General features: G+C 42.6%; 1 protein-coding gene across 2 annotated transcripts in view; it reads left to right on the forward strand.

Moving 5' to 3' along the window:
* The window catches only part of usp36 (ubiquitin specific peptidase 36), an 86,418-nt gene that overhangs the window by 35,303 nt on the left and 36,560 nt on the right, over nucleotides 1-14,555 (forward strand). For both annotated transcript variants that reach the window (XM_068058348.1, XM_068058347.1), the window contains exons 5-10: nucleotides 3,287-3,389; nucleotides 4,606-4,673; nucleotides 8,466-8,536; nucleotides 9,383-9,465; nucleotides 13,640-13,751; nucleotides 14,257-14,397. In XM_068058348.1, the coding sequence (XP_067914449.1) occupies nucleotides 3,287-3,389; nucleotides 4,606-4,673; nucleotides 8,466-8,536; nucleotides 9,383-9,465; nucleotides 13,640-13,751; nucleotides 14,257-14,397 (578 nt within the window). The remainder of the gene's footprint in view (nucleotides 1-3,286; nucleotides 3,390-4,605; nucleotides 4,674-8,465; nucleotides 8,537-9,382; nucleotides 9,466-13,639; nucleotides 13,752-14,256; nucleotides 14,398-14,555) is intronic.

Below are 14,555 nucleotides of genomic sequence, written 5' to 3' on the forward strand. Positions count from 1 at the left end.
TCCAGTGTGTCTCCTTCAGCATATATGGGGGGTGGAATATTTGGCTGACCGGGTGTAGTTTGATATGAATTTTGTTTTGGTAACATTCAAGGCCAGGTTGAGTCTCTTATATGCAGAATTGAAGAGATAGAGAGTGACATGCAAATCTGGTGCAAAGTGGGCAACAACACTGCAGTCACCTGCTAACTGTACATCATGTATGTCTATGGTGGTCAGTTTAGTTTTGGCAGGGAGGCGACTGAGGTTAAAGAATTTCCCATCTAGACAGTATTTAATACTCACCAGAGGGCAGCTGATCTTTCATTAGGTGACTAGCCACTGTCTGGTAGATTGTAAATATTATGAAGGCCATCACACAGCCTTGCTTGACCCCGGTCTGGATTTTGAAGGCATCTGTTTCCGATCTCCCACTCCAGACAGTTGCAGTCATATCATTGTGGAGCAATTGCAGGATTGTGATGAAGTTTTTTGGACATCCAGATCTTTGGAGCACAATCCACAGAGCCTCATGATTTACTGAGTCAAATGTTTTAGTCAGGTTGATAAATGCAATTAAGAGTTCCTGGTTGTGTTCTCGACATTTTTCTTGGATTTGTCGGGCAAATGTTGGCGGTTCCTCTGGAAGGTCTGACGTCACATTTTGTCTCTGGGAGGATTTCCTCAGCCACAGGAAGTAGGTGATTCTGGAGAATGTATGTCAGGATTTTCCCTGCTATGGACAAGAGGAAAATACCTTAGAGAGTTCCCACATGATTTATCTCCCTTCTTGAAGATGGTTACAATTGTCGATTCCTGAAGTTGCGGGGGGTGGCTGTGGGGGAGGTGAGGGTTCTTTTTCCTCCAAAATCCATAGGATGAGTGTATGTAGTCTTGAAGTAAATTCTTGGCTGGAATACCAGCAGGCTTTGTTTTTCATCCATTTGATTGCTTGTTGCAGCTTGCCCATGGATGGTGGTTCAACCAGGGATTCTACTGGGGGATAGCCTGAAGAGTATCAGCAGCGACTGTGGATTCACAGTTGAGGAGTTGCTAAAAGTGTTACTTTCAGCGTTGATGGATGGCATTATCATTCTTGAGAGACACTATCCTGTGAGCGAAGGGAATTTTGTCTATTTGACTTTGATCTCTCAATGGCCCTGGTGGCTTCACAAAAGCTTTGCATATCATGATGGTCGGCATTTTGTTGGATCTCTCGGGCTTTCTATTCACACCACTTGGCCTTTATCTTCCGGATTTGTTGTTGGGTGTCAGCCTTGAGCTGTTGGAACGCTTCATTTTTGACTTGCAACTTTGGGTTGTTCAGCCAGGCAATGAAGGCTGTTCGCTTTTGTTCCAGGATGTCACACATTTCAGCATAGTTTTCATCGAACCAGTCCTGGTGATGACGATGCTCAAACCCAATGGTCTGGATACAGGAGTCTAGTACAGCTGACTTTATTTATTCCCACTGTTCTGAAATTGAGTTGGATGTATAAAGATTTTCCAGATTGGTTGTGAGCTGCACTTGGAATTCCTCTTTTCCGTCAGGCTGCTTTAGGGCTGAGCCATTGATCTTCGTCCTTTTGGGTCTTGCGATGTTTTGGTGCTAGGTGAATGTTTATCACCGATCGATCTGTCCAGCAGGCATCAATTCCCTGCATGGATCGAGTGATATAGACATCACTTGCATCTTTGACTTGCACAGTGGCATAATCCAGAAGGTGCCAGTGCTTTGATATAGGATGCCTTTGTGGTTTTGCATTTGTCCTTCTGGCGGAACAGGGTGTTTGTTGTAATGAGGCCATGTTGAGCACACTTTGTCAGCAGGAGGACAATATTTGCATTGGCTTTTCCCACCCTGTTTTTTCCCAGTGGTTCCTCTCCAGACATCAGAGTCATGGTCAACCCTGGCATTAAAGAGATGATCTCCTGGGTTGGCAGTGAGGACTTCATCAAGGTCAGTAGAAATTAACCTTAACGTCTTCATCGGAGTCTAGAGTTGGGGCATAAGCGCTGATGGCCGTGGCATATTGATTATGGCTGAGCTGTAGGTGAAGTGTGATGAGTCTTTCATTTATGCAGATGGAGAGTTCTGGCAGTGCATCCAAGGTCCTATTCCAGATGGCAAAACGAACTCCGTGAACACGAGGGTCACTGTCAGCCTTTCCTTTTCCAGTGGAAGGTGTATGCCCCTGAATGTTCCTTTAGCTTCACCTCCCTAGGAAGGCGGGTCTCACTGAGCACGACAATGTCAATTTGAAGTCTTACATCATGATACGATTGCAGTTCTTTCCGGACGGTCACTCTTGAGATTATCCATGAGTGTTCTGACATTCCAAGTTGCAAAACTTAAAGTTTTCTTTCTTTGACCACGAAGATGGTAATCCTGCAGGGTGTGGTTCCCCAGTCAGGAGAAAGTGGGACAGCCTATTTTTAGAGCACCATTTCTAGCCCTCTCCCCATTTGGGGTGAGCAGAGGGTATCCTGAAGAGGGACTGCTCAGTCACAGATGCTGCTGCCCAAAAACACCTCTGTCCCAACACAGGTGTCCAGTGACTTTCATGCATCTGTCATCTGTGCGCACATTAACTAGAAACTTCCAGGTTCACAGTTCTGTCCACGTCGCCAATTCTCCCTCGCCACAGGACTTGGCAAATGGACCCTGGTAGAAGCCTGCGCGTGGCTTTGTTTAACGTGGGGACCTTGGGGCACCGTCATTGTCCACACGATCTTGACAGATTGGTCAGATTTCGGTGATGTGTAGAACCACCAGTTAGGTCATGACTTGTATCTTAACTGCATCGACCCGTCTTGGTTCTTAAGCTTGTCTGACAAAAATTGATCAATCTCGGTGTTGAAATTTTCAATTGACCAGATTGTTGAGGAAGAAATTGACCAAGCCGAGAACTTGCTGAACAGAGGTGTGATGCTGTAATTTTACTTTGACAACAGTAATTTGGCTTGAGTAGCACCAGTACACACAACTATGGTCATGAATTGAATTCTGTTGAACTGCCATGTAGCTGTATGAAAAAAAGTTCTGTTTAACACCCTCAGTTATAGTTTGCTGTCTTTAGAATCTCTCTTAGAACCTTGCTGTGCCAAAGACCATTATGTTCCTAAGTCTGTCTTGTGTGCTGAGTTGTTCAGGTCATGCTGTTTTGTTAAAGCATTCATGTGAAAATAACTAGAATGACACCAGACTTCTCAAATTTTCTACTTGTGTCTGTGAGGAGTTGATGCTGCTTGAGGTTTAGAATTTTGTTCATGTCATACAAAGCACATGTTGGTATAATATTAATTTCAGAAATAGCAAGGCATTTTCGCTTTGGGAATCAAGAGGATGCACACGAGTTTCTGAGATACACCATTGATGCTATGCAGAAGGCCTGTCTGAGCGGTTGCACCAAGTATGTTGATTTTTCTACCTATACTGGCATTATGTGAGTGACTCAGTAACTGTTGGGGAGGAGGTAAATTCTGTTTGTACTCATTAAAAAGAGAATGATATTCGTGGGAAGTAGACTTTTTCTCTGGGCTGAATTTAGTGATACCGGCGCAACTACCAGTGTCTGGCCAAAAAGGAGGGGGGAATCCCACCTTGGACATTCGGAGCCTCCCTGGTGCAATTCTATGACGCCACTCCAATTAACAGCTTGGTGCCAGGATCCCTGGCACTTTAGAGATGGGAGCCAGCTTCCAGGAGTTGCCGGCCAATCAGAGGGCTGGCAGCTCAATAGTATCGACAGCGCCACTGGGAGCGATGGCCATTGCCGGTACTGTGTCAGGCCTTGGACTCAGGCCGAGTGCTGGAGACACTGACCCCAAGTAAGTGAAGCGGGGTCACTGGGACCCACTGAGGAGGGCCACCCCCGCCCCCCTCAACCAGCCCACAGGGAGGTCGCCTCATTTTACTGGACAGCCTCCCCGCGTGGCAGAGGCCGCACCCCCACCGTTGCAATTCTATAGGCCCCCACACCTCTTAGCCCGTCTCCGGGGAGCCCATAAAATTCAGCCCTTTATGTGCAGAATGCCTGCTTATTTAGTGAATTACAAAAATAACGTATTCACTTTTAGTGCTAATAGTTGGGTATCTGATTTGTACGGAAGCTTTGATCTGTAAATAAGTACTGTTGCGGGTAAAATTTGCTGAATTGTTTTGAATGCCAATTCAAAGTTGCAGGGCTGAGTGGAGGAAAGCAGTTTGGCAGACAAGGTTTCTTATTGAGTGCAGTTTGGTTCTTCATCAAACTATATACCAAGCAGGTCATGTTGTACATCAGAGCTCACCATATCAGACTGATAATATCTCTTTCAAGTCTGAAATGCAGTTTGGAACCCGCTACTGCATGAATGTAACCTAATTAAGAGGCAGTTAGTTGCGTCGGTGCATACTAAACCTCGGTGCACCAAATGGGCAGTTGTGGCTGAAAGGTAAAGTACTTCTGACTGTCCTGGTTCACAGTCAAGTGCAACTAGGAAATAAAAACTTTAAAATAATTTGTTCCCCACTTCAATACAGCAGTGTCTTCTACATGTACAAGTAGGTGCACAACGTCTATTTGATGTCATTCACCAATTGGGTGTAATAGTGCATTTTTCTCTTTTGCCCTCCAACTCCCAAAGACTGGATCGACAAACTCAGGCTACTTCATTAGTGCACCAGATTTTTGGAGGATATCTTAGGTCAAGGGGTGAGTACACTCAAGATTTTAATACTTTTTATATTTGATTATCAGAAGTTCTGGAATATACCTCCATGGTGCAGCAGAGTTGTTGGTTATTTCATGAGAAGTGAATTGTTGTGTTACCCATGAGTGAAGGAATGTATGGAATTTGTTTACTGTGCTGCCTCTTGATCAAAATTTTTTTTGAAAAGTTTTCTATTTTAAGACTTTAACGTTTAAAAAATGTTTATTGAAAATTGGAGCATCTGCAAGAATTAAATGGCTGGTTTACTCATTCAGAATTTTTCTAAGTCTTGCATAGTTATAAGTTAGATGAAGTTCTAGAAAGTGTTTTAACAATGGATAATTTTTGTTAGGTATATTATCTTAGACATTCGATGATACGGGGAACCTGGATTTATTCATGTATCTGAAACTGAACAAATTGCAATTTTGTAATTAGAAAAAGAAGCTGTGAGGAGGGAGAATTTTATTTAATTATTTTCAGCCACTGAAGGCTGCATTCAATGTTTGCAATGGAATGCCATCCAATATTTGCTTCAATTTATGGTATCTGGGAAGCAGTAGCATTACTGTTTGTGCAACCATACAAGATTAAAAAATTGGAGTGTCTCTGTTATCTCTGTAGTGTGAGGGTGTGTTCTAGTTTTGTAGTGTGGTGGAGGATGTGTGTTCTAGTTTTGTCGTGCTGTGGGGGGAGGGGGTAAAAGTAAATGTCACCTTACTCATTGCTTCAGGTGGATTTTTTTTTCCAGCTGACAATGCGATGAGGAGAAACATGTACTTCTAACAGACCTCCCCAAGTTTGACTAAGTTATTAGTGTTTGAAAATGTTAATGATGCCTTTTCATTTCATGCCCCCATGTTTTACACTTTGCTATGCATCCTAATAATCCCTTCTAGCAGTCACAAGTATAAAACAGCAGACAAAACCTAGTAACTACAAAAACTGTATTAGGGAGGGGACCTATAATTCGCTAGGCTAGAATTTAGACTCTTTTTTCCTATTTATAAAACCCACAATACATATTTCTCAGTTTATTGTAACGATTACAAAAATCAAAATTGGGGATTTTGGAAATAATTTATCGTTTACCATGAAAGAATTACTGAGCTTAGTGACTTTATTTTTAAAAAAGCATTTCATTTTTGCAAGATGGGACTGAGAACCAGTCACTGCCTTGTATTTCCTGGCAGAGTGAGACATATACACGTATCTCAGACATGTGTGTAAATTGATCATTAAAAATACAAATTGCATATCATGTCGACTTCCCAGCATCAGTAGACACATTGAAGAGATTCCTGGTAGCAGAATGCATTGGTGCTGCATCATAAAAGTGATAAATTACCAGCTAATGTTCATAATTTCCAATAAAGAGAATTCATAGTCTCTGCTGAGTCATCACTTCAGGGTGCGAAACAAGTAATCAGGGCAAGTTGCCCAGGCTGATTTCGTGCACCTCCTAGCAGCTTAGCTAGCAGTTGGCAGAGGCACAAGAGCAGAACATGGGCTGAATTTTACCGGCTCCTCGACGGCACGGGTCGCGGCCCAGGGACTGGTAAAATGCTGCGGAGGGAGGCATGCCTTGACCAGCAAATTCGAAGGGCCTGCCGCATGTTACTGGGGGCAGGGGGACCTCGGTGCGGCCTCCCTGGCGGCGGGCCCTTCATCAGCATATGCGCATTAACACCAACACTACAGAGATGCAAATAAACTTACCTGCAGGTGGCGGCCATCCCACACCGATTTTACAGCTGCCGTTCGTACTCAGCGTGCCTATAGAACTCTGTATGGAGTTCTGAGGCGAGAACCGAGGGGGGAGGAATACAATTTTCAGGGCGGAAGGGCTGGAGGAATGGGGAAAACAATTCTGATTGGATGTGGGGATGGTGGGAAGGGGTTGAAGGGCAAAAGTTTGAAAGTTGTTTTGGGGGGTGGTGGGGGGGAAGTTCGGGTAGGGAAAAAGGCAAGTGTTGGTCATTTCAGGCAATGAAATGAACATTGGGGGTTTGGGGAAGGGTCTCCACATCTTCATTATTTCTTAATAAAAAAAATATACTTATTACCTTTTAAATATTGAAATTAATTGTAAGGGCTTAAAGCCCTTTAAAAATGGCGCCTGTGCAGTGGCGATGATGCCGTTGCCGGCGACGCAGCAGCCATTCCCTCTACATCGTTGGGGGCAGCACTCTGCCCCCTCTATTTAAATGAGCTCCCGTGCGTGTTATCGCGGGTGCTCCTTGGCGGCATTTCCCTTTCGGAAGTTCGCCAACTTCAAAGCTGCCGCGGAGCACGGCGTGCGATTAAAATTCAGCCCCATGTGTCTGTACTCTTAGCTAAGAAATGATGGGGCAATGGAGGCAACAATAACTAAAAGAGAACACAATTTAACTTGGAGAGAAAGTACATTCTGAAAGCAGAACTATGTTTACATATCAAAATGAGCGAAGTTTAAACTCGTACAGCGACAGAGGAAAGTTTAGCTACCTCAATAAACTTCTAACAATTGGGAAAACTTTTTTTGTCATTTAAAAGCTTTTAAGAACAGGAGGATTGCTAGTTTCAGATTATTGTTTCTTTGTATTTGGGATTTGTTTGAGTGGTGTTGGCATCATTAAAGGGCATAACTTTCATTTAAGTGCAATTTGAAGTGATGGGTGCTGTATTTTGTGAACCTTAAGTCTTTTGACTTGAGTTATCATTGGTTATCCATATTGTGGTTTTGTGAAAAATGGCACTGGGTGGGAGGTGAAAGATAATACATTAATGTTACAGCATGATGTTTACAGTAAGCCTTTGGAAAGTTGGGTCAAGAAGGTAAAGCTGAGTAGCTGTTAAGGGATCATCCATGGTGATTATCTTTTTATCTTAAGGTTATACTGACTGAGAGAAATGAGAGCAAGTGTTTTCAACCAATAGGAACTCTAAAACTAAAAGTTTTTTTTCCCCAATCTGAATTAATATTGTTATGACCAGGTAAGAAAGGGGTCTAGGGTTCCCTCCCAGCCTTCACCTGTTCTTACCAGAACAGGATTTAATTTTAAACACTGTGTTTTTAGCTCCCCCTTGATGAATCCATGTTCATTGCTTTCGAATTATAAGGCAAAGAAACCAGCCAAACAGGTTTCCTTAGAGTTAAAGAAGGAAGGTTGAACTTTATTAAACTTAAACCCAAATTAGGTTAATGCCTACGGATACGCGACGCACCCACGCTAGCATGCGTATGAGATTAGCACATGCAGATAGAGACAGAAAAGAGCAGAAGAAATGAAGTGGAAAAGTTTGAGGTAATATCTGAAGATGGTTTTGGTTGCTGCTCTTTGAGCTTGCTGTAGAGTCCTTGATTGATTGTAGGTAGGTCTTGCTTTTCATTGGGGCCCAATATTATTCTTAAACCTTGTTCGATGCAGGAGACTTTTGTCTCTTGAGGTTCACGTGTCTTCAGTGGGTTTGGAGTTCCACGTCTGTTTGTGGATTCGTCCATCTTAGCAGTAATCCTGAAATGTGAGCTTCCTCACCTTCAGTGTCTGCTGATCAAAGTCCATTGTGGGTTGAATGTGTCAGGGAATGGTCCTTTGTCTCCACAAGCACTATCTGTTAGTATGTCAGTTTTTTCCAGCCACGGCTGATCTGTTTAACAAGTCAGTTCCTCGCTCCATCAACAGTTTAAAATCAATGTTCATATGACAAAATTAATATGCCTCATTCTTAGCAGGTGGGTGGCTGAATGACTATATCTATTAATAATTGTGATTTTTTTTTTCTTTCGATCTCTTCCCTTTCTGCACCCAAAGTTAAGTGTTCAGTGTGCAAGAGTGTATCGGATACATATGATCCTTATCTGGATATTGCTCTTGAAATAAGGGTAAGTGTACCCTTCCTACTAGAAGCCACAGATATCTTGTAAAGTGTTCTGGGTATAAATGCAGGCATTGGTCCCACCAGTGTGGAATCGAATAAGGGATTTGCTGTGATTGACATTCAGTATGATTGTTCCATTGGATTATAAATGGGAATTCCATGGCGCTTTGTCTTGCCATTGAAGTCTTGTCTCTCAGTCTGCCTTGGCTGCTTTTAGTTTTAAGATACTGCATTTTATGTCTCTTTAGCTTTGAACTAAGCTGTAAGTGATCTAGCCCAAGCTGGACAACATTAACTAACATTGTGCAAATATACTTTATTGTTGTAATCATCAAATGTTTTTCTTTCCCCTTATTTCAAAATAAGAAGTTATTTAACAGCCAGCAAGAATAATATAGAAGAAAAATTGCAAGACTGTGACTACTCAGATGGTCTTCATATAGTTTACGAACTTCATCTAACCTCTGCTGTTTTACACAAACATGCTCCCAGGCAATTTTCTGTTGCAGCTAAAGTACACCAGTTAGTCCAGAGTGCATTGCATGCAGAGTAATAGATACACAGAAATATTGCATACAATGTAATACCTCATTATGTGTTATGTAGGGTGAAATAGCCTGGAGGGTGATAGAAACAAAGTGAAAGATACTCTTGAGTTTGTTATTTACAGATTTTCATTGGGCAATCACTGCAATCTTCACGGTTTAGGAATTGTGAAAGTGTCTTGTGTAATAGCAATTGCTGCTTGTAGCATAAACAGGAGACATGTGGAACTATCATCATTTTTGATTAGTAAATGGCTGTTTGTGTGTTAATGTTTTGGTGTGACCTATACTTAATTGTCTTACAGCAAGCACCCAATATTGTCCGAGCCCTTGAGCTCTTTGTGAAACCTGATTTTCTCAGTGGAGAGAATGCTTACATGTGTGCAAAGTAAGTGGTGTTCAAAATTTCAACATATTCTGTAGATTTCCCAAAGGCTTAGCAAGTCTTCGATCCGAGGGTCAGTTTGTACCCTCTGCTGGAATGGGCATCTCTCTGTCAGTCTAAAGATTGGGGAATAATTGATCACAAGTTCTCATGATTAGGGGAGGAAAAATCATCCAGCAGCATTTTCAGTCCTGATGACTACATAGTGAACCCCTGATGGAAATTCACTTGGGATCTGGGTAAGGACAGGTTTGGGCTTGGGCTCGATGCTAGAATAGTCCACAGACAAACACTGTTAAAGCTCCCACATCAGTAGTGGTCACTTGAGGGTGATCATAGCCTGTGGAGCTGAATCTCAGTGAAAGACCAACATCTTCAGAAGGGGAGAAAAAAATGAATGAGAAACATATATATCCCATAAACCTAAGCAGCTAGTGAACTACTTGACCTTGTGACCCTTTTCCTCTGGTACTGCTGCTTGTCTTGCCTTGTCAGTCAGGTTTAATTCACTTTAAATCACTAATTTTTGCATTCAGCCTACATCACTTTTGTTCTGGACTGAAAGTATGTACTTAAAACATAGAACATAGAACAGTACAGCACAGTACAGGCCCTTCGGCCCACGATGTTGTGCCGAACCTTTAACCTACTCTAAGATCAAACTACCTACCTACCCTTCATTCTACTATCATCCATGTACCTATCCAAGAGTCGCTTAAATGTCCCGAATGTATCTGCTTCTACTACCACCGCTGGCAGCGCATTCCATGCACCCACCACTCTCTGTGTAAAGAACCTACCACTGACATCTCCACGAAACCTTCCTCCAATCACCTTAAAATTATGCCCCCTGGTGATAGCCCTTTCCACCCTGGGAAAAAGTCTCCGCCGATCCACTCTATGCCTCTCATCATCTTGTACCCCTCTATCAAGTCACCTCTCATCCTTCTTCGCTCCAATGAGAAAAGCCCTAGCTCCCTCAATCTTTCTTCGTAAGACATGCCCTCCAGTCCAGGCAGCATCCTGGTAAATCTCCTCTGCACCCTCTCTAAAGCTTCCACATAATTCCTATAATGAGGCGACCAGAACTGAACACTATTCCAAGTGTGGTCTAACCAGGGCTTTATAGAGCTGCAGCATAACTTCGCGGCTCTTAAACTCAATCCCCCTGTTAATGAAAGCCAACACACCATACGCCTTCTTAACAACCCTATCAACCTGGGTGGCAACTTTGAGCGATCTATGGACATGGACCCCAAGATCCCTCTGTTCCTCCACACTACCAAGAATCCTGTCTTTTAGCCTGTATTCTGCATTCAAATTCGACCTTCCAAACTTCAAGGGGGATATTTTGCAGTACTCTCATCTTGTGGAAGGGAGTGATAGGGGGTTCTATATCGTATTACTCCCCACATGTACGTATTTATTTTTATTCTCTAATTTCCCCCCTTGCTATGTGCAATACCTGACACGGGATGGTGGCTTACCAGCTTCTACACCTTCACCTGTGATGCTTTGAAACTGACCACTTGAAGTTCGCCTTGTCCCTGGAGATGAATTTCCCCCCTTTTTCACCCCCGGCTATCCCCACTCAGTGTTTAGTGTCCACTTGTCTCTTCTACAGTAGAGCCCAAAGCAATCAGGAGTGTGCAGAGGGTTGCAGCTTGGAGTCCCAAGTGTCCCTATTACACTTGTATTGGTTGTGACTTGGTGTTGGTTTAAAACTAGCCATATTTTATTTTGCATTAACTTATTTGCATTCTGCTTTTTTGGGAGGGCGTACATTATTTCTTGATTCTACTGTCATTGCAATGAATTCATAAGCTGTACAAAACCAATATTGTCCATCATTGCAGATCAGGGTACTAGATTTTGCTGGACCTCTTGGAATTCATTCACAGGATGTGGAAATTGCTGGCAAGGCCAGCATTTTCGCACACCTCCAGTTGTCCTTGTCTGAGGGGCTTACTAAGCCATTTCAGAGGGCAGTTAAGAGTCAACCACATTGCCATAGGTCTGGAGTCACACACAGGCCAGATGGGTAAGGACTGCAGATGTCCTTCCCTAAAGGATGTTGGTGAATGAGATGGGTCTTTACAATAATCTGGTTGTTACATGGTCACTATTACTGATGACCGCTTCTTTGCTCCAGATTTAGAACATAGAACAGTACAGCACAGTACAGGCCCTTCGGCCCACGATGTTGTGCCGAACCTTTTAACCTACTCTAAGATCAAACTAACTACCTACCCTTCATTCTACTATCATCCATGTACCTATCTAAGAGTCGCTTAAATGCCCCTAATGTATCTGCTTCTACTACCACCGCTGGCAGCGCATTCCACGCACCCACCACTCTCTGTGTAAAGAACCTACCTCTGACATCTCCCCGAAACCTTCCTCCAATCACCTTAAAATTATGCCCCCTGGTGATAGCCCTTTCCACACTGGGAAAAAGTCTCTGACTATCCACTCTATCTATGCCTCTCATCATCTTGTACCCCTCTATCAAGTCACCTCTCATCCATCTTCGCTCCAATGAGAAAAGCCCCAGCTCCCTCAATCTTTCTTCGTAAGACATGCCCTCCAGTCCAGGCAGCATCCTGGTAAATCTCCTCTGCACCCTCTCTATAGCTTCCACATCCTTCCTATAATTAGGCGATCAGAACTGAACACAATATTCCAAGTGTGGTCGAACCAGGGCCTTATAGAGTTGCAGCATAACCTCGCGGCTCTTAAACTCAATCCCCCTGTTAATGGAAGCCAACGCACCATACGCCTTCTTAACAACCCTATCAACTTGGGTGGCAACTTTGAGCGATCTATGGACATGGACCCCAAGATCCCTCTGTTCCTCCACACTACCAAGAATCCTGTCTTTAAGCCTGTATTCCGCATTCAAATTTGACCTTCCAAAATGAATCACTTCACACTTTTCCAGGTTGAACTCCATCTGCCACTTCTCAGCCCAGCTCTGCATCCTGTCAATGTCCCGTTGCAACCTACAACAGCCTTACACACTATCCACAACTCCAGCAACCTTCGTGTCATCGGCAAACTTGCTAACCCAGCCTTCCACTTGCTCATCCAAGTCATTTATAAAAATCACAAAGAGCAGAGGTCCCAGAACAGATCCTTGTGGAACACCACTGGTCACCGAGCTCCATGCTGAATACTTTCCATCTACTACCACCCTCTGACTTCTATGGGCCAGCCAATTTTGTATCCAGACAGCCAACTTTCCCTGAATCCCATGCCTCCTTACTTTCTGAATGAGCCTACCATGGGGAACCTTATCAAACGCCTTGCTAAAATCCATATACACCGCATCCACTGCTGTTCCTTCATCAATGTGTTTTGTCACATCTTCAAAGAATTCAATAAGGCTTGTGAGGCATGACCTGCCCCTCTCAAAGCCATGCTGACTGTCTCTAATCAAATAATCTTTTCCAAATAATCATAAATCCTGTCTCTCAGAATCCTCTCCAATAATTTGCCCACTACCGACGTAAGACTGGCTGGTCTATAATTCCCAGGGTTATCCCTATTCCTTTTCTTGAACAAGGGAACAACATTTGCCATCCTCCAATCATCCGGTACTACTCCAGTGGACAGTGAAGACGCAAAGATCATCGCCAAAGGCGCAGCAATCTCTTCCCTCGCTTCCCGTCATATCCTTTATTTATTAATTGAATTTAAATTCCCCAGCTGCTGTGGTGGGATTTGAATTTGTGTCTCCAGATCAGTAGTCCAGCCCTCTGGATTACTAGTTTTGTAATAAAACCACTATGCTATTGTACCAAGGCTTCACATGACCGAGACTAAGGGTATACCTTTTCATGCTCACTACATTATTACTGCAGAATCCATTAGTTTTTTTTTGTAAACAATGCAGTGTTCAGTCCAGTCAGGGAAATATACATTTAGGAGCAACACACAACATTGGCAAGTAATTCCAATTATGTAAATTTAGTAAAATAGGATCGGAGGTCAGTAACAAACATTTGGAAAAAATAGTAAAAATGAAAGTGTTTGGAGGACCAAATTTAGAAAGTATGGGGGTCTCAATATGGACCCAGGTTTGCCATCCTTGGAGTGGACCACAGTAATATCTCTACTTTTTGTTTTAACTTTCTAAAGGATATTTTTGACTGTAACCGTTAACTCCTTTATTTAGGTGCAAGAAGAAAGTCCCAGCTACCAAACGCTTTTCCATTCATAGAGCATCAAATGTGCTGACTCTTTCCCTGAAGCGATTTGCAAACTTCAGTGGTGGCAAAATCACAAAGGTGAAGTAATTTTCAGTTTACTATTGAAATTTTAGTGGCTATGAACTCTTGTTTGCTGCAACAAAATATAGGTCTGTCTGTCTTGCAGAAAATTAATCTATAGATGTAAGATTAAGTGCTGTGTGAGGTTGCACTGCAGTTCCTTCACATGTTTATTGTTTCAGAATTGCTGAATAGTTACTGCTTTGCAAAATTTCAGAGTCATGGTGAAAGCTGGCATTTCTGTACTGGAGACAAATAATTTAGGAATAACTGAATCTTTCAGCTATTTAAAGCCCTTGTACTCCATGGATTATTTTAGTTACAAAAGAAATATTCTTTCTGGTGGGTCCTCTTTACATACAATATGTAAACCTCTTAAGGAACTGGTATGGATTAAGTGTGAAGTTGTTTGAATATATTTCCTGAAGAACTTTTTGAACCATTTACTGTATATTTTAAATTTGTGAATAAACTTAACTGTGAAACATTTGTATTTTATAATTTTTGCTGTCTGTTTTAACAGGATGTTGGTTACCCTGAACACTTGAATATGCGTCCATATATGTCCCAAAGTAATGGTGAGCCAGTCAATTATGGGTTGTATGCAGTGTTGGTTCATTCTGGGTACAGTTGTCATGCTGGACACTACTACTGTTATATCAAGGTGAGAAGTCGCACAGTTAACCAACTCACAATGAACTGAGCCTAAACCATTCCCCTTTTTGAAATGTTGAAAATTCCTTATTAAATTGGACTTGTATTTACTCACAGAGAACTTTGTTTAGCAGTTTGTTCATAATCAGGTTGTTAATCTGGCTTATT

Source organism: Heterodontus francisci, chromosome 26 (genome assembly GCF_036365525.1).
Source record: "Heterodontus francisci isolate sHetFra1 chromosome 26, sHetFra1.hap1, whole genome shotgun sequence".
Lineage (NCBI taxonomy): Eukaryota > Metazoa > Chordata > Chondrichthyes > Heterodontiformes > Heterodontidae > Heterodontus > Heterodontus francisci.